This window comes from Poecilia formosa, unplaced genomic scaffold (assembly GCF_000485575.1).
Source record: "Poecilia formosa unplaced genomic scaffold, Poecilia_formosa-5.1.2 Scaffold60, whole genome shotgun sequence".
Taxonomy (NCBI): Eukaryota; Metazoa; Chordata; class Actinopteri; order Cyprinodontiformes; family Poeciliidae; genus Poecilia; species Poecilia formosa.
The window spans coordinates 1,370,097-1,389,978 of NW_006799999.1; the positions used below are offsets into that span (position 1 = coordinate 1,370,097).

At 36.7% G+C, this 19,882-nt stretch overlaps 1 protein-coding gene across 1 annotated transcript in view; it reads right to left on the bottom strand.

The window, feature by feature from the left end:
• Positions 1-19,882, bottom strand: part of gpc5a (glypican 5a) — a 122,561-nt gene that overhangs the window by 63,188 nt on the left and 39,491 nt on the right. The window contains exon 7 of the mRNA XM_007553938.2: positions 509-629. Coding sequence (XP_007554000.1) covers positions 509-629 — 121 coding nt within the window. The remainder of the gene's footprint in view (positions 1-508; positions 630-19,882) is intronic.

Genomic DNA, 19,882 nt, shown 5'->3' on the forward strand with positions numbered 1-19,882 from the left:
AAACAGCGCTGAGAGGTGCCATGGCAGCACACATGCACATAAAGGCAGACTGGCAGGTAGAAAAAGCCACATTGATTTTGACAAGAGCAAAAAAAAAAAAAAAAAAAAAAACGGATTTTGTAAATATGAAGGCACACAAAGCAGACCAAATGGCTTTCTAAATGTGTAATGATTGATTTTTTTTTCATTCATTGCCTTAGAAATGATTCTGCATTCGTGACTATTTTTCTGTGTGCTGGTACTTACCGGGAATATAAGAGAGGGTAAAAAAATATAAATCATTTTGATGAGAATTAAAGGTAAAAAGTGAAAGGCTTAAGTCTCATAAACAAGAGAGACATCTCAATTTATGAAAAACTAACAAAGAAGCAAAGGGAATTAACAGATTTCCTGTGGGCATAGTTACCTTATGTCTGACAAAATGAACCATGTAAATATAGATTTGAAGAAAATGAGAGTAAAATCATGTAGTTCTCTATAAAATCCACAAAGGATGAAAGAATCTCACCTGGTTGATGTGTTTTAATTTGTCGATGATCTGGTTTATTACAGGGTCTTCTCCTTTTACTTTGACCTCGGGGTTGGCACTCTGAGCTCTGATTCCATTCCCAACAACACGCCGAGTGTAGCTGTGAAGAGCAGGTGAACACATAAATACATTTTTTCATGTAAACACCTGACACATGAAAAAAAAATCTATCTAAATGATTCAAACTGATTTCTGACATAAAAGGGAATTGGACCTTACCCTCTGACTCTAAGTGATTTTACTCTTATGTTGCTCTTTACAGGCACAGGATAACAAGCATTTGTCATAAAAAAAAATGCTTATATTTGCATGTTTCTGACTTAGAAACTGTGCATGACTTCAAATGTCTTTTCATTTGAAATTTTGCATTTTTTGAAACATTTTTCTAAACTGGAATGAAAGGTATCCTTTTAAAAATGGTTTCTTTCTTTACTTCTAGTGCTTTTCATGAGATTAAAATAACATCAAAGGGAGTTATTCACATGCAGGATCTGGTAACTGATCTTACCAAAGCTAATGAATGGCTGAAATAAAATTATTAGTCTAAATGAGTTGAAAGGGAAGTCTGATTACAGGGAAGAGTAAAACCGAGTGAGGGTTTTTCTTCCTAAATCAAAATTTTGCCAAGTAAAACTGAGCAGGTTTGAGAATTGACAAAGAAAAAGCAGAAACATCAAAATTGTAGCTTTTGTCTTATTTTGAAATGGTAGAGCATCGATATATGTACAGCTGACATGAAATGTGTTCAGCAACTGTGAAGGAGATGCACGAATTTCTGGTTGGTGTTTTTTTCTTTTCTTTTCTTTTTTGTACATGCATCAACAACTCCCCATATTTTCCACATGGGTTGGAAGACAGAAACATTTTGTTCCAAAGAAAATATTCTTGCCTGGTTAAAATCTCACAAAACCATCAGGGAGAATATTTCATAGTCTGATGAAACCAGGCATGAACATTTGGGCCATAATTCCTGCTGGCCTACAAATCAAACAAGAATATCTTCTGTAAGACATCGGGGAGGCAGCATCATGTTCAAGTGTTACTCTTCGTCATACGGGACTGTATCTGTCAAGGTTCATGAAACTATAGACAGTTTCAAATTCAAATCAGTTTTGAATCAAAACGTTCTGGTATCTTAGGCTGGAGTCAAAACATCCAAGTAAACAAAATAATACAATTTTGGGCATTAAAGTTTCCGAATCACCAGAGTCCAGAATCTCACAAAACAAGTTGTCCTTACAAATTGTATTAAATATTTACTAAGAGTTAAATACATGATGTAGGATGACTACATTAAAAGCTCCAAAGGCTTTTACAATTATTCATCATGGTCTTTTTAAAAATAAAATCTAGGCGTATATTTTCATCATAGCTGCATACACTTCAGATCAAATTTTGTTTCCAGGGGTTTTTTTTATTAAACAGATGTAGGAGTGTAACACTAGACTAAGAAAACCTTGTTTAAATATTCAACCACAGGAATCGAAACGTAGCAGGAAAATGTGACCATTTTCTACAAAAGCTAGTTTTTGGTATTACACACGGGTTTCTAATTGCCACCAGTTCTGTAGACTTGCCTTTGTCGTGCTCAAGACTTCATATTGTTAGCAAAATTTAGTTGCAAATAGAAACAGCGGTGGTTTAAAGAAAATAAGCTGTATTTTGGTTCCACAGACAAAAGAGCTTTCACTATGCCTGAAAAGCCAAATGAAAAACTTTCACACCAAACTACATCCACTCTGGTATCACCTTTTCCCATGATGAAAAGATGATAACATTTTAAAAAAAATCACACAAGAAATGACTCATTTGCAGTAATTCCCAGGGGGTAAAGCCAGATTAGTGATGTGCAAAAGATGCAACTCACTTGGTTTTCAGCGCTAAATGTTAGCATTCAGTGTGAGGTTTAAAAATAAAATTCTGCATCCAGCAAGGTGGTGATTCTTTACGAAAGCAAAACTGCTAAATGACGGCATGTGTGCGTGTGTGTGTGTGTGTGTGTGTGTGTGTGTGTGTGTGTGTGTGTGCAACAAAGCCCACTTTGGGGTGAACTGTTGTTATAGGCTGGTAATGGACCTCAGTTTAGCTCAAGGACTCCCCAGTCTTTAGCTTTCCTTTCGTCTGTCAGGCATAATGACTGTGACCATGGCAGCAGGTGACTGAACACATTTCACTCACATCTCAATCTCGGCTGTATCATTTAAATCATACAAGAGGATCAAGGTGAAGTCACTTATTGCTGAGATATTTCTTCTTTTTTGCTGATGCTGAGCACACGTGTTTGTGAAGGTTCTGACAAAAGATGATGTTGGCCTTTCAACCTGAATATCTGAATGAGAACGTCGACACCATTTGCAACAAAAATAAGATGTTTTGCAGGGAACAAGTACAAATTAGCTCCGACTATCAAAAAAAAAAAACCTACAAAGTCAGAGAGAAAAGGAAAAAAAAACTATGAATAAATATAATTCTGCAAGTGTGGAAGCTTAATTTATTCAAAACACGAGGTGTGTGGCAGAATTCAAACATAGGTTTTCTGGATCTTTGAGATGTAATTTTGAAGTTAATTTCCTGCAAATCAGACTCCACAAATGTGATTAGTTTTAGAAAAACACGCTCAACCTTTTATAAAAAGGAAGAGTCTGTTATCGCTACCGCTTTTATTACCTGCTCTTTTTTCTTGTGTTGCAGCCTTTGTCGTCTTCGTCTCTGCAGCTCCATTGTAGAAAATAAAAACTGAACTCGAGGTTTAAAGTGACTTTTAGGTTCCCATGCTTTGGTAATTTACATATAAATAGCAATGTGTCTAAAGAATATGTTTCTCTGTTAAATTTGCATTATGGTCATTACTGACTTCTTGAAGATTTCATGATTTGATGTAATCTACGGCGTTTTAAATTTTAAAACAGCAAAGTTATATTAGTGGAAAAAATGCTTTGAGGATCTTTAGGTGTTCTTTTTTTAAGACAAGAAACTATTACACATTGCAAATAGTTTATGCACTGGCTCTACTAATGCAAAAGATACAATTCATAACTATACACAGTAATTGCACAGAGGTGCATGTAGAAAATACTGCAGCCTGCCTGTGTGTGTTATATATAATTGATGGTTTCAAATATACCCTATGTAACTGCAGATGCATAAATAAGCTATGAGGCAAACATTTATGTCTAACAAAAGGGTTAAAGGTGTTTTATGTGGCCTGAACAACAATCACCTGCTGCTATCAAGATGTTCTTCTAGTGTTTGTCAGTATCAAAGCAATTTGTTCTCGCCCCCCCATGAAACCGGTGTTGATTTTTCAAACAAAAGCGTGGCATTTAAAAAGCCTCATTGTACAGCTCAAAACCTTCTCCTCACAGATTGGTTGAATGTGAATCTTTTTACCCAAGAAGTGCAGTTTTATGTCTGACACTTAGCAGAGTTGAGTCATTAAATTGCATGTTACATAATCAAGTAATTTTGGATTTTTTTTTCAGCTTTCATTCAATACTTTAAACATAATTTTTCTACATTTCTGTCGAAATGCATGAATACTCCTTAAATTTATGAGGGGGTGGTTGCAGCCTTCAAACTATGTGCATATGCTGGATATTTCACATTTCCAATCATCACCTTTGTTGTGGTTGACATGTCCTGATGAATGTACTTACAACATTTCTCGTAGAGCAAAATAAAAACTGTTTAAAAAAAAAAGTTTTCTTAATTAAACTTTTAAATTAAACATCTTGTGGCTTCATTGGCTGCATATTTTCATGGGGTTTTTTAAGTGTATGTCAAGACAACCTCGGAGTTTGTATTATTTATTTATTTTTGAATAACCTGGCTTCGTGTGAGCATCCAAACCTACTGATTGCCCGAAACACAGGTGTGAAAGTCAAGGTCTTGTTTGCAAGATGCAGCAGGTGCCTGCGGCTGGAGGTCGATGCGTCGGGAGGACTAAGCTGCACCTGAACCGTGTATGCCGGAGGAGCCACGTATGATGCACCTGCCTTCAGCTTTGCTTAATCCCCGGACACAACCACGGAGATTGAGATAGGTCTTTGCAAGAGCCGGAATCAACACAGTCATCGCCGCGTCTGGCACTGCACAAAATTCCACATAAATAAGTAAATCAAATCAAATCCAAATTCCTCGAAGTTATTCACTGAGACGTCTGTGCGCATTTATACGGAAAAAACACAAAACAACATGCTGTAATTAAGATGAAGTTAAATGTAGATTAAATTATCTGTGCATACACACACACACACACACACACACACACACACACACACATTCAACTCATTATGTATTCTGGAGCAGCGTCTGGATCTATATTTTTGAAAAGCATTTAATCTATTGTAATGTGCTGCTGGGATGGCGATGCAACACAAAGCATCTCGGTGGCCTATAGCACCAGAGAATAAGAATCTACACCTTAAAAGGTGTTAGAGATGAAAACTCCTGATCACAGTCATCATACATTCTTCAAGGTGAGCGGGAAAGGAACACAGCGGCATCGAGCACCACCTACGAGAGGATATAAAGCAGCTGAGTGATTGCCCAGGGTCTCTGTGGACCAGCAACAGGATAATATAATCCATACAATTCTCCCCAAAGGGATGCTTGGTTTGCAGCTCATTCCGACTGTTCAGGCCCAGATTGAAAATTTCAATCATTTTATCCTTGGGTCTTATCCCATTCTTACTCCACCACAGTGTACTGTAAATGCAAAATATTAAAGTCTGGAACAAAAAGAAATCTGAAGCTCTTAATACTTTCTTCTTTGACGTCAGTACACAGACAGATAAGTACGTCAAAATAATTTGCTCTAATTGCGGCGCATACTGGGCCCGAATCCTCTCCAACACATTGTGAATAAAGTGAGCTGTAATACCACACTGACACTGAAACTCAGCCACAATCTTTGGAAAATTATTTCCTTGGTTTTGCTCGTTAAGTTATTTTGGTCTCCACTCTTTGATGTGAGATACATTAAGATAAGACAAAATGTATAAAAATATTTGTAAAAAATTGCGCTGAGCACAAAACGTAAAAAAATAAATAGTCTTAAATGCTGGAGAGAAACACTCCTTCGACTTGGAAATGTCGTCAGCATAAAAAAAAAAACAGCTTTGTAACGGAAAACAAAGCCAAATGATTCCTGTTGCATGCTACGATTCTGTGGTTCATGTTGTTTGCATGATGTATTCTTTTGTTTCCAGCTTTCCTTAATCTCAGGCAAATGACTGCATATTATAACAGTCTGCTCAGTCTGTTTGTTGTGATTTCTAAACAGAGTTTAGTAATAGCTGCTGAACACTTACAAGGTAAATCAAGCGGCAGGATGAATATGACGGAGGAATATTCATTCTGTGTTAGCTCAAGTGTTCTGCTCCTGCTTTCCAAGCCTGAATAGCAATGAGAGTTTCTGCATCTGTCTTTCTGATGTACCTTCACACATGTACAGTGATTCTTAAAAACAGACTGATCTTTGCCCAATAAACATTACATGTAAGATAAAGATGTGCATTGTTGGTTTCTAATCACTTATAGATATACAGATGAAGGCTAAAGTTTAAACTGTAGACTTTGCCACTCTTATTGTCTAATATTTTCAAAAACTATGTCTAATTATGACTTGAGAAGCTCTGATTGCTTTTAGCGTCTTTAAAAATCAACAGCTTCCAATTTTATTAGAGCCCCCTGGCAAAGATGTGCAAAATCTAAAAAATAAATTCCCTTCTTATTGCGGTAAAGGAATCTAAAAATGAATGTAGAAATGAACATCTACCAATTTAAATGTTATTCTTTTTTTTCTTTTTTTTTTCACAAATTCACTGGTCTGGTCACACCTAAAGTCAATACTTTGTGCAACTCCCTTTTGACAGAGGGGTAGCACGTAATTGTCTCTTATAACATTTCACAAGGCCGGAGCACACAGACAGAGATAATAATATAATCTCCCTTAAAAATCCAGAGTTCTAGATGTTCTCCTTTACTGTGTAAGATTTTATATAGGATTTACATTTAGGGACGGGAAGAAACTTTATTTTGAGTAGTGAACCATTTTTGTGTTAATTTCATCATATATTCAGCATCATGTCCAGCTGTAGGACACAACGACCACTATCTTCATTTTTACAGTACAGACCAACAGATGAACAGAGATAGTTCATCATATATAATTTCAGATTCTCCAGTATTCATTTCCTTTCCAAATATTAATCCACATTTATTTTATTGTTGTCTTTTGCATTATGCAACTCAAAAAACGATGGATTTATTGAAAGGTGTTTCCACTTCTTACTCTGGTGTTCCAAAATATGGGGACCAGACTGTATACACACTAATTATAATCTTTTATAGCTGTGTAAAAAAAACTTTAGATTAAAAAAACTAAACTTTTTTAATATAAAGTAGGACGTCTGGTCCCTATTTACCTGGTGCATAATAAATCACATGGTGTATTAATGCAAGGAAGAAGAAAAAGGCAAAAAAAAAGTAAATTATTTGGCTCAAAAAAGAGAGCAAATACTTTACAATGAAACAGTTATGCTATTTGGTAAATTATGTTATTTATATGCTTTCAACAACTTCTTATTTATTTGTTAAGCAGTAAGTTTTAATTGAAGAATTAATTGGATTTTATTTTTTATGAACAGAACTTCCAACTGAGAAATACACTGCATGGTTTCTAAAACTCCCAAATTGTTTTGTTTTTTGTTTTTTTGTTTCTTTTCTCAAGGTTTTTTTTATTTTTTTATTATTCATTAATACTGGGGAAGAATTTGCATTAACTAAGTCACCAAGATCTACAACTGTTTGTACATTTGGATATTTGCTTGTGCACTACATGCTGTGTATCAATATCATTCAATCTCAAAGTACGTAAAACAACGTAGATTGCAAAGAAATATAGAAAAGGTTCCTGTATTTATAAATTGTCAAATAGCAGTGCACAAATGACACAGAGCTGTTACAGGTATGAATTTCTGGTGCCTTTATTAATAAAAAAATAAAAAAATAAATATTTTTTTGGCACTAGTGGGCTCCACTGAAAAGCAAATTGACAGAAAATATGGTGGAGCGAGAGGGGGAAGACATGCAGCAAATGACCCGAGACTGGTAATCGAACCCAGGGCGCCAACATCCAGGGCTATATCGTCTGCACAATGTGCACAGACTCTACCAACTGAGCCACCCAGAGCCCCAGTGATCAAACTATTAACGGCATAATTCACGGTTCCATCAATTACCTCAAGTTGCTCAGATTCTGAAGCAGCAAAGCAGTTGCATTTAAGGCAGCATAGAATTATTGGAGCAGAAAAAAAAACAAAACTGTATTTGAGAAAAACAAAAAAGGCAAAAGAGATGAACATATGGTAAAGCAATACGGTGAAGGTACAGAGACTAAATTGGGGTTTTTGCTGGCATTTTCATCCATATGGCTTGCCATAAACTATTCAACTACACTGGTGTCAATCTACAGTCGTTCAAATTCTAATTTGCAGTAAGTCGGCTGAGCTAATCTAAACATTTCATGTTTTTCCAACACAATTTCAAGAATGAAAAGACAAAACGGAAGCTGGCAGCCTAAATACGGAAACGTATTTCTTCTGAGTGCAATTTTATCAAACTGTTTTAGAGAGGGGACTTTAACAGCTTGGGAGATGAAGAAGGTAGACGACGCACAGTGTTCATGGTTGGCTGAGTGAGAAACAAAGCCAGCCTGCAGTTAGTCGGCAAGATGGAAATACCTGCCTTTGAGTTGTCACTGAGGAAACAAAAGTCCTTCTGGCTCACTGCGAAAGGCAGAAAAAATAGGAAAATAGCAGAGCAGACCACCGATATGGAGTCTGTTCAATTAAGCTTAAAAGGACAGAAAATACCTGAGGCAAGACAATTGAACACATGCATTTTAATGCTGAAAATCAATACAAGGACCACACATCAGAGAAACATCTGTGTGGTACAATAAACAAGAAATATTATGGTGATAAGAAAGCAAAGTGCATAAACAAAAAAGCTTATTTAAAACCGCATAAATGTCTCCTGTAAGAGGCGAGTGAAACTCTGGTTCAGAGTCGATATGTTTGGCCAGGAAGTCTATGAGATTTTATAGAAATGTTTTATTTATAACTGACAGATGAATTAATTGACAAAACTTCCACAGACAGACCGTAATGAGGAATATTCATAAAGGATTATTATGATCAGGCTTACAAGGTTTGCCAGAGCATCTCAAGCTGTGCTCCTTTACTTAGAGGTGTGACAAAGAGGATAATATGACAGCAGTGAACTGTGCCTCTGGCAAAGATTTAGCTCTAAACATCACTACTGCCGTGTTTGTTCCAATTACTAAGAAGCCCTGAGCCTTAAAGTTGTATTGACTTGTGCCAGCGAGAAACATGAAATTCATCAGACAGCGCTGCTGGAGCAGTGTGGCAGCTGTAATTAATGTGGTCTGGCGTTGGGTTGGTGGTCACTGGGAATTGATATTTACACTTTTACTGAGATCTTGAGGGTGGCTTGCACAAAGGAACATTAAGTACAGGAAGGTGTAAAAATAAATAAACTACCAGAGAGTCACAGTTTAACTCGGTGCTGTCGAGGAGCAGCAACGCAAACGAAAATTGGAGAAAAATGGAAAATTTCAAACAAAAAAAGCGGTATAGCACATGTAAGGTAGATCAGTTTTTCTTTTTTCAAAAAAATTGAATTAAATCTGATGTATTATTTTATGTTTGTTTTGTTTCTTTATCAGAGAATAGTCATTAGGTTTGTGCTTTGCATGTGGTAAACACTTTGCTACAGATGTTTGGGGTAGAGAAGCTGTTTAGCCTATATAGTTTAATACATGTTTGTGTTTATTTGGCAGTCGCTTTGATCCAAAGCGACTTACAAATGAGGATAATAATGCAGTTAATACTGAAGCTAACAATGAGCTACTTAGAAAAGAAGAAAGCTAGTCAGGCTCTGTTAGAGATGAAGCAGCAGATAATACACCAGATTAGATAGTAAAAATATAAAAGAAAAAAAAGAATTCATTTCTTGTGTTGGATTTTTTTTTGTCTCTGTTCGTTTGTAATTCTCGTAGTAGTTAGATATGTTTGATTGTTGCAGAAAAGATCTAATCTTACACATAATTCAATTTATTGTATATTGTGATAAAACCAATGATGGTTCTGGGCCACAGTGGTAGCGTATAATATGGCTGACTTGATTTAGACAATCCAAGTTGACTCATGTATCAAACATAAGACTTATTAGGTAACACACTTCTTTGATTACACTTCTAATGCATTTGCCTACAGGTTCTTGTGCCCCCTTGGTCTCTTAGGACAGCTTAGGAAATGTCCTTATATTTATTCATTGATCATTTTGCAGCACACATTGCTCAGGGAAACTATGAAACAAGCTCTTCAAATGGCACAGAGTCCCAAAGTCCCTGCCCAAGAGGAAGCGGAGTGCCATCACTGCAGGTGTCAAGTCAATGAATGAATTTACAGTATTTATTCACCAAATTCCTTATTAGAGTCAGTGATTCCCCAGTGTAACTTGCCGTAAACAGATACTGATATTCATGTCAATGGGTGAAATAACTATATCTAAAACATGTAGAACTCCGTAGGCACTCCAGAGCAAAATCTGTGTTAACTTCTGCTGAAGGATTAAGTGTATATTTTGGAAATAAGTGCCAAACATGTGATGTGGCAAAAATGAGATCAGCCCTTACAATCAAGAAAATCCCTTACTGCAGCTGTAAATGATGAGTGATATTGCACCAATGATATCCCTGCAACGCTAAGTGACTCTAAAAGTGCATGAGCAACTGCATCATGCACACAGTTAATGTCGAATAGATAACAAAAGTCCTCAAACAGCAATGTTCCCTTTCTAATACCTCCTAAATATTTGATTTTTATGGTAGATAATAAGGACAAATGGAAAACTTGGCTATCTGGGAGGCACAATGGCCTCATAAAAGCAGATGGTCACCAAAAGAGTGAAATTTTAGGGTTGTTAATGTCACATAAGGGCATTAAATGCTGAGGATTTAACAGATGTCGAAGGAGCAGGGCGGACAATAAAAGACTCATCAGAGCTTTTATGATGTCATTGATCAACATACTTACATCCACAAGGATTTTCTGCTTAACACAGAATACTGAATCAATTGTGTGAGAGTTTTATTTCAGTGCAGAATGCCAACAAATGATCTGCACATTTTAACAGACTGATTTCTTGGTCTCAGTCCAGTGCAGATTATCAAAATCATCAATCTGATGAAAAGATTTCTCTCCACCCCCACCACCACCTCTTTTGGCACAAATTTTAAGAGGCTTATGAAATCTTTGCCATCTTCGTAACCTGACCTCGCTTGCTTCCGATTTTAACACCTGCTACGTGGAGATGCAAAGGGACACAATGAAAGCGTGATTGTGAATTTATGAAGAGGTCTGTCAACATGCAAAAACAAACCAACAAGCCTGAAGAAACACCCTTATTCCCCTCGAGCAGTCGAGGCAGCGAGATTGTCAGGTTTAAAGTAAACACTCGAGCCGTGATTGGAGTTGCTCTCACAGAGCCACTGTTTCATAATCCAGCTGAGAGTTGAAGCCGAAGGAGCACGGAAACTGGAATACGGCTTGAAGCAGCTCACTGCAGCACTCTGGTGCTGAGATATTCAAGCAGGATATTAACATAAAGTGTTTCTGTCTGATGCTTCCCTGCTCCAGTGTTCACTGTTGATAAATGATCAGTAATTTACTATGGAGAAGCAGGAAGCACATGCTCAGCAGCAATTTATAATACATCATTATGAGCTCAGAGGGATCTTTACTTTTCCAGCAGCAATAAATGTTTTTAATAGAACCATTAAAGAGGTTGAATTAAAAAAAGATATGCAAGATAAAGTTTGACTAAATATAAATACAAAGCTCAAGTGTCAGCACATAGGCCTTAGATATAAAATATACCAAAAGTAAGATGCCAATATTAATGAACCAATGTATGGCTGTTATGTTAAAGTGTTATTTATGTTGAATTTTTACTCACTTTACATTTTTAAATAATTTGGTTTCATGAAAATAAAGCCAAGGCGGAGGTCACTCCGGCTGGCACACTCTGTGAAACCATGAAAAGTGATCACAAACTGTATTAGTGCCTATAAAATAGCTACAGTGCTATACTTTAATATGTTCAAGTAAAAGTTAATAACTATCTTGTTGCATATTTTGAATAAAATAAATAATTTTAAAAAGTAAACAATTGTCTCTCTACTGCAATTCATCATGTCTGCTCTGTTTTGGGAACCTGCACAATAAGTAATGTGCCATAAGGGTTAGAGACATTGCCACTGACATCACTAAGAAAAAAAATATAAGAGCTGCTTCCATTTAACTCTTCTCTAAAATTGTTTTATTTAACTGGATTGGCAGAGACTATCAAAAGCTGTATTGTGGACTATAAGAAATAATTGTATACATGCACAAGATGTTCACAGATAAATATTCACTTGAGATGTTGTTGCTTTACAAATTACTGATCTGTGCTGATTTTAAGTCCAACTAGTATCCAGGCTTAAGGGTTTTGTTTTGTTTTGTATTGTTTTGTTTCATTTTGTGACAGATCCAAAGACTAACAGAGACAGATAAATTATTTGCCATTCTTTGCAACATGTACAAGCATGTTGTGAGATTGCAAAGCCTATGCTCTTTAGATAACACTTAATTTGTGTTCTGTTTAATTTCTGAAAATAGTAAATTATTAAATATACATTTTCATGAGAACCTCTGGGAACCATAGCTTGATATTTCATTTCAATATTGTCCTAAGAATGAGCTCCATCCATCTTTTACATCAATTTTGACCAGCTTCTATGCCAGTTCTAAACGTAATAATTCCCATAGCATGACACTGCCACCACTCTGTTTCACTGTGGTTATTGTGAGTGTATGATTAACTTTCCACCACACAGAGGAGGCAGAGAACCTCCACCATGTTGTTTCAGTAACATATTAGAAAGATGAACATTAACAACCCAACCAAAGCCTCTGCTCACAACGATCAACATACTCAGAGTTGGGCATTATAAGAAAAGGCAAAACTTCACGCTTCTCTGTTTCACAAAGTGTGAGAAAATGAGCAAACACATAGGAATTGTCATGTTCAACCCGTCCGTCTGATGTTGTTATTGTGACATTTGTTTGACACCCCTCTATAAATCATATTCTTTGCTATAATCTCTTGTCAAACCACTGTTCCATAACACCCTTCAAACTTTGTAGGGCACCAGTCAACAGTTATGCAAGAGCATAAAGTCCAAAACCTCGTATCAAAAGCACAAATACTGTGAGAAAACCATGACAAGAAATAGACGTTGTTTTTTTGTGCATTCAATTGTGTGCTGGCTAATAAAACAAGAGTTTTTTCTCTGTAACCTACATACTCGTTACATCCATGCTTTAGAGGGAATGGAGGGCATTTGAATTCTCCTTAAACTCACAAAAATTGCTACCATGTTTTTCAGAGTACAAGTAACATCAGTTCAAAAACATACAAGTCTCACTAGAGTATAAGTTGCGTTTATTTAGAAACTGTCAAACGTGACCTCTATGTTGAAGATATGATCCGTTGACACGTTGTGTTCAGTTGATTTTCGACAAACTGTCAACGTAGGCTTAGGGAATCTGCTGGCAGTCTCTGACACTAGCTCTAAATCATGGTGGTCAGGAAAGGCTCCGCTCCATCGATGAAGCAAAGATGCCTACAGTAAATCTGGGGTGACGGAGAAGCGTTCACATTACATGAACATCAAGAAAGCCTGGCAGAAATGTCATTTCTATTCATCTCCTTGGCAACTATGGCGTGTAAATGTAACTAGACCATCCACAAGTCTTTCCCAACAGGACTTCCCTTAAGGGCCCAACTGTGGGCTCCTTCCTCCAGCTCTGGCCATCTTGCTTTCAGCCTGTGATTAGCTTTCTTTGCAGCGGCAGATGGCGATGCTTAATCCTACTTTCATTTTGTCAGATCACTCAAACCATCAGCCATCAGTCAAAAGATGAGTCATGAAGAGGACTAAAAACATACACTCATTGCACCTACATTTAAAAGCAGCACCAGACAAACTTTGAAAAAAAAGTGTGACTTATAGTCTGGAAAACATGGTAATTTCTCAGAGATTTGTCAGATGCTGTTGGTTGAGCATTTGAAACCAAATCTGCAGAAACCAAATGTTTCAGCTTGTTTATCACCATGGTCATGATACCCAGTGCAAAGTTGTACAGACTCCAAACTCTAAGCCTCTTCCAGGCCTTTGTCATCAAATCTCATTGTTTTGCAATGGGATGGAGGAACAAGTAGCCACATCTGCTGTCTTCCTGGCTACGGATAGTGAGATTCACAGTAGTGTCACTTCACCTCCAGGGGAAAGAGCCAATAAACACAACTCTGGCAAAAGGGACCAAAATACCAACAATCTAATTGCCCTGGTGAAGCTGTTTGTGGATATTTGCTCTCAGACCCATTCTTCTCTCAGCTCAGTGTTGAAGTAGGCCAAAAAGGGACGAAAAAGGAAGAAAAAAAAAAGTGCTGCCGATGGCAAAGCATCTCTTAAACCTCCCCCGGCTCTCAAAAAGCTCCAAGCAGAATGACGGCTGCAAAACACTAGCCAGAATGATTTGAGTGGTGTTCAGGGCTTCTTCAGATTAAGAAGCCTGTATGTCGACAAATTCAAAAGAATGACAGTCATCCTTGAAAGGCAAAGAAGTGCCACGGCAGCAGACGGGACGAAAGGGAAAAGCATTGCATTAACAGTTTCTCAGATAAATACTTGAAATAGCCGTTAAAACATCTCTCGCGTTCCAAAATTGTAATTTTGCACCCCTCAGTGAGTGTGTAAACACATGCTGTGATGTATATCTTCAATTTTTTTTCAAGGCTTTTCTCCCTATCACAATGTCAGTGAAACTGCTTTATTCTCCTACAGGACCCAAAAGATATGAATTCACCTGTAGTTTTACACGTTGACACACAGGAACAATGGAAAAAAAAGAAATCATTTTGAGTCATTCGAGTTTCTTTAAAAGACAAATAAGATTATAAACCAAAAAGTGGCTGTGTTCAGATGCTTTAAATATTAAAGAACAATTTACAGTCTAAGTAATGCTACATGAGTTGCCTCATTATCGGGACAGAATGTAAGAAATTGATACTTGCTGCAAAGGGAAACTTCTAATGTTGATTTATATTGTTATTTCTTCCCATTAAAACAGCATCTGTGTATCCTAATGATTGTTTGTACTCTCCACCAATCTGCATTTATTTTATGAAAAAATCTAATATGCCATGCCTTTACTTTAAAAAGTTTATACAATAATTCCAGATTTTTATTTTTTTTTTTGAGTCACTCTGTGGTTTATTTTGTAGAAAAATTCCGTAATTAAAAGTCAATCTGCAGCTAAATTCAATCTTTACGAATCATGATGAACATTATACATCATTTGTGAATGAAATAAGTTATTTAAACTTCTCATCCTCTTAGACAAAAAATACATTAAAATTATGCCTCAGTGAGAGTGGAGTGTTAGTCCTATGCGGTTCACAAAAGTTTCATTACGATCAAAGTTAATTAGTAAAGTTAGTAAAAAAAATGAATAAATAAAAAAAAGGCAGATTTTAGCAAAAAATCAGAACTGAGCATTAAGACCCACTGTGTTAACATAGATCAAATATGACTAATTTTCTCTAGATCAATGTAGGCAGCTAACTGGGAACTTATTTCTGGATGTTTTTAAAAAAAAAAAACTATACAGTACATTCTCTGGCTACTTCATTAAGTACACATGTTCAGCAGCTTGAAGCATAAATAGTGAATCAGGCAGTGGGACAATGCATTAGGCTTCAAAATGCTGAAGTTTCATTCAGCACAAAATGAAACTTCAGCATTTTGTGCTGAAGTTTCAACCAAACAGGATGTGGAAGAAATTGGCTTTAAATTACTTTGAATGTGGCACGGTTGTTGGTGTCAGGCAGGCTGGTTTGAGTCTTTCAGAAACTGTTGATCTACTGCTGAGATTTTCCCTTGTAACAATCTCAAAGGTTTACAGGGGATTGTCAAAAAAAATAAAAAATAGAAAACCTGCATTCATAGGAAGTTGTCAGGATAAAAAAGCCTTGCTGATATCAGAGGTCAGAACAAGAAGTAGAACTGTCAAGTAAACCAGGGTGCCACTTCTACCAGTTAAAATCAGGAAATTAAAGTGAAAAGTTGCACTGGATAATAAAAACTGAATAGAAAAACGCTGCCTGGTTCAATGAGTTTAGATTTCAGCTGCAACATTTAGACATTAGGGTCAGAATTTAGCAGAGATGGCATGAAAGCATGGACCCATCCTGCCTTTTATCAACCACAACAATTACTGACAACTGAGCTTCGACTAAATCACAGCCTGGCTAAGTAATGTCACCGTGTCCATCCCTTCATGATAACAACATATCCATCTTCAGATGCCTTCTTTCTGCACTAACTCACAAAACTTAAATCACCTTAAACATTACAAAGAGTTCACCGTAGATCATAATTTGGTACATGGATGAACGGGAGAGCAGTGGATCACAAATTTGCAGCAACTGCATAATCTTTTTTAAATGACTTCTGAAGGTAAAAAGGGCGCACAACCAAGTATTAACTAAAGTACCTAAGAGAGCGACTGGTAAGATTATACGGTCTTTTTTTTACATTTACTTTATCTGTCACATGCCACTCTTCCTCAAACGACATTAAGAGTCAATTTTATAGATGGCTGAGTGAACACCTTAAGTCCCTCTCTTTATCCTCTAATTGGCTTATCTGTTTATTCTGCACAGTACTTACTGACACACGCGGCGCGGCCAATCGCAGGAGAATACTACTCCTAACACCACCTTTTACCCCTCATCTCACTCTTTAAACAACGGCTGCACAGCCCAAAGGTCCATCGCAATTAGACTCATCTCGGTCTCGATTTGATGCAAAGTCAGTCAATATGTTTCATCTCAGGTGGGTATCACAGTTTAACTTTCCTTTAATTAAAGATATCTTCACAAAAGCCTGCTTTGCACGTGGATCTCACAGCTGCAGTGCTTCCAGTGTTTGGAAAAGCAGCAGAAACACATTTTGTTTTTATTTCAAGATGCATGAATGATAAACTTGAAGGCTCAAAAAAAAACAGGTGGTGGTGCAAAAAGAAAGTTTGTGCATTCTCAGTTTCCCCAGAATTAACATATTTCCCCATCCCAATAAAAAAAAAAAACATTCAACAAAAAGCTCCAGTGATTTTGGAAGATGTGCCCCCATTGTTTTAGTCATTTAGTGAGACTGAAGTTTCATGTTTATTCAGTTGGATAACACAAATTGGTCTGATCCTTGTTAGCACAAGCTGCTGTGTTTCCTTGTTGACTGCGATATGCTGCTTTGAATAAACAGACAACTGTGCACAGTTTGAAGATCACACTAATTTATTCTCCGCCACGGCTTTTTAACTAAATCACAAGACATACCTAAATCGTGCTTGAGACAAACGCATTCAGAAATATCTCATCATGTCCTCAAAGAGGATTCTTCTCTACTTCTGACTCATTGCATCTTTTCTATTTTGCTTCAAAGTCATAAGTTCTCTATTTATGTATTAAACTGTGTTTCTTATATAACAGTAATGGCCCAGACCTTTGCCAGGCAGTAATTTATTAAGACGTACCAATGAGACTCTTTTAATATAAATTCACTTTAAATGCAAAAAAAAAAAAAAATGTTTTCAGTTTTCTCTCATATTGAAGGACAAAGCAATTTGTCATGAAAATATAATTATTTCTCCATTTACAAGGCAGTCCCAAAGCATGAATTTAATTTCAGCACTATGTTTATCTTTAGATTAAGTAATCACTTTAAGTCAGAAGGACAAGGCTACCCATCTGATTTTATGACCTTAATAAAACCCAGAGAGGAAACCAGTTTGGCAGACCATACTCAATGATAAATAACAAAGGAGATGCCAATTAGGGAGGTCAAAAGGGTTTTTTATAGCAGTTAATATGAGGTGGTGAAATAAAATGCGGTCAGATCTCAATTTGCTCTTTTCCTCGATTCTTTAGTTCAACCCATAAATGTATTCACAAAAATAGATATCCTAATCCTTTACATATCAGGAGGTTAAAGGGTTTGTCCATTACAGGCCTTTCAAGACATTTTTTTGGAGTAAAATATAATTGGATGTATCCCTCGTAGTTATTGTGAGATCAGTGTTGTGGTACTCGAAGTTGGTCTTGGTCTCGAGACTGGTCTTAAGACCATTTTTTGATGGTCTCGGTCTCGTCTCGGACTCAACCGCATTTGGTCTCGGTCTTGTCTCGGTCTCGGGCTCTGAGGACTTGGCATTTTATTTCAAGACCAGTCGAGACCTCAACTGTGAAAATATCATTAAACGTACAGCATGAGCATACTGTCCACTTTATTTGTTAACATCTTTGTTTTCAGTGGATGCAAAACGCACTGATTAAAATCTAAGCAACTATGTGTTTCTGTTACTCCCTACTGTTTTGGATAATCAAACACCAAAAGAATCTGCTCATAAAGAGATGATGTAATATGTATTTACCCATCAGAATAACATAGGCTGTTTATATCTGGAACTTTTATTATATTTAAAAAGTCCAAATCGAAACTTTGGGGCCTGTTGGAGTCCATTTTGCAGACTTATAACCTGGAAACTCGGGTTGCTGATTAGAGAAGCAATATGTGACAGGATGAAAAGTTTGAGTCCAAAATCAACAAGGGTGGGATTTTAAGATCCTCTTCAGAAATTTAAATAACAAAAATTATGAATGTTAGATCTTGTCCAGTCTTTCTTTTTGGTTAGTGGCTTGGCACTACTGAAAGGTAAATAAAGTGTTTGCACCTTTTCTGTTTGGAGGGTTTTTAACTGGAACATCGTATTAAATGTCATACCTTGTATTTAACTTTTACTAGGCCACTCAAAGATCCTTTTCAATCATTATTTTAGCCATTCAAAGCTGTACTTGATAGTGTGCATTTACTTCATTAATGACACCGTGGTTGACTTTAGGCAATGGGGGCTCCATTTCTAAAATGGCTCACATTATGCTCTGCGGTCTTTTGTGATCTGCTAGAGGCACCTTCACAAAACAAATCAAGGTGATAATAAGGCAGATTTGTGTCTTCTCGATGTGCTTTGTGAAAAAAGCAATCTGGCGAAGGTCCCACTGTTACGCCCCTGAATCAGCCCGTAGTCTCGGCCCTCATCGGCTGACTTGTACAGGGGGTAAGCCGACAACGCCTGGTGTTGTCTCACACTTTTTGGCTAAATATTTTGTAAACTTTCAGCAGTATAGAGTAACACTGTTTCCCCTTGAGATTTTGTAAATGGCCAGAGGCAACTTAATGGTGGCTCATCTTCACAGGTTTATGACAGCAATATTTTGTGAAAGTGTCCATTGATGCACAGTTGGAGTAATTTGGAGTAATTTGGTAAAACGGCAAATAAATCTAACCCTTTAAAAAAAAACAAAAAAAAAAACAGTTAATTCATGATTTCACAAGAATGAGTGTTATCTCTTCACGTTTTTTTCAAATCATCTGTTTCTTGTATCTTCTCTTCTTATGTTCGTCTGATATTAACACTCGGTTGATGATTTGATGACATATGGGTGTGACAAAAAAGGAAAGAACAGGAAAAATCTGTAAGGAGGCAAATACTGTAGCAGAATGGCTTAAGAACAAGCCTCTGTCTGTGATTCCTATATTTATTAAAATTATGTTATATTACATTTGTTATAAGACAAATTAGGCACAAGAAAAAAGCAATTCATTCTAAAAAATATTATCTTGTTCCTTGGCCTTAACTAGAAATAATTACTCCTTCTCCTTCATCTGGTGGTATTTTCCCAAAATATTAAATTTACCTTCCCTGGAATCTACCTAATTATGTTTTTTTTATGGTTTTCTGACTACATAATTTAAGATAACATGTTTTGTTTACTAGAAACTGAAGCAGCAACTTTGCAAATGTGAGGGACTGAAGCTAGCCCGCTGTTGTACAAGTGATCACCTGAAATAACTCGTCATTTCAGCTCCAAACAGGATCATAAATAAGGTTTTTAGCTCATAAAACATGCAATAAGACATTTAACAGCTGTGGTTTCACGGGACTCTCTGCGTTTTTCGACTGAGCATCTTGTGCACCTCACTCAAAACACTAAAACAGACTTGAGCAGAAAGACAAAATACAAACCTAGTCGAGGAAGCCAGAGAACAATTCACCCAGCTCCACTTCAGGTGTTATGAATGTGTTGTAATGAGAATTC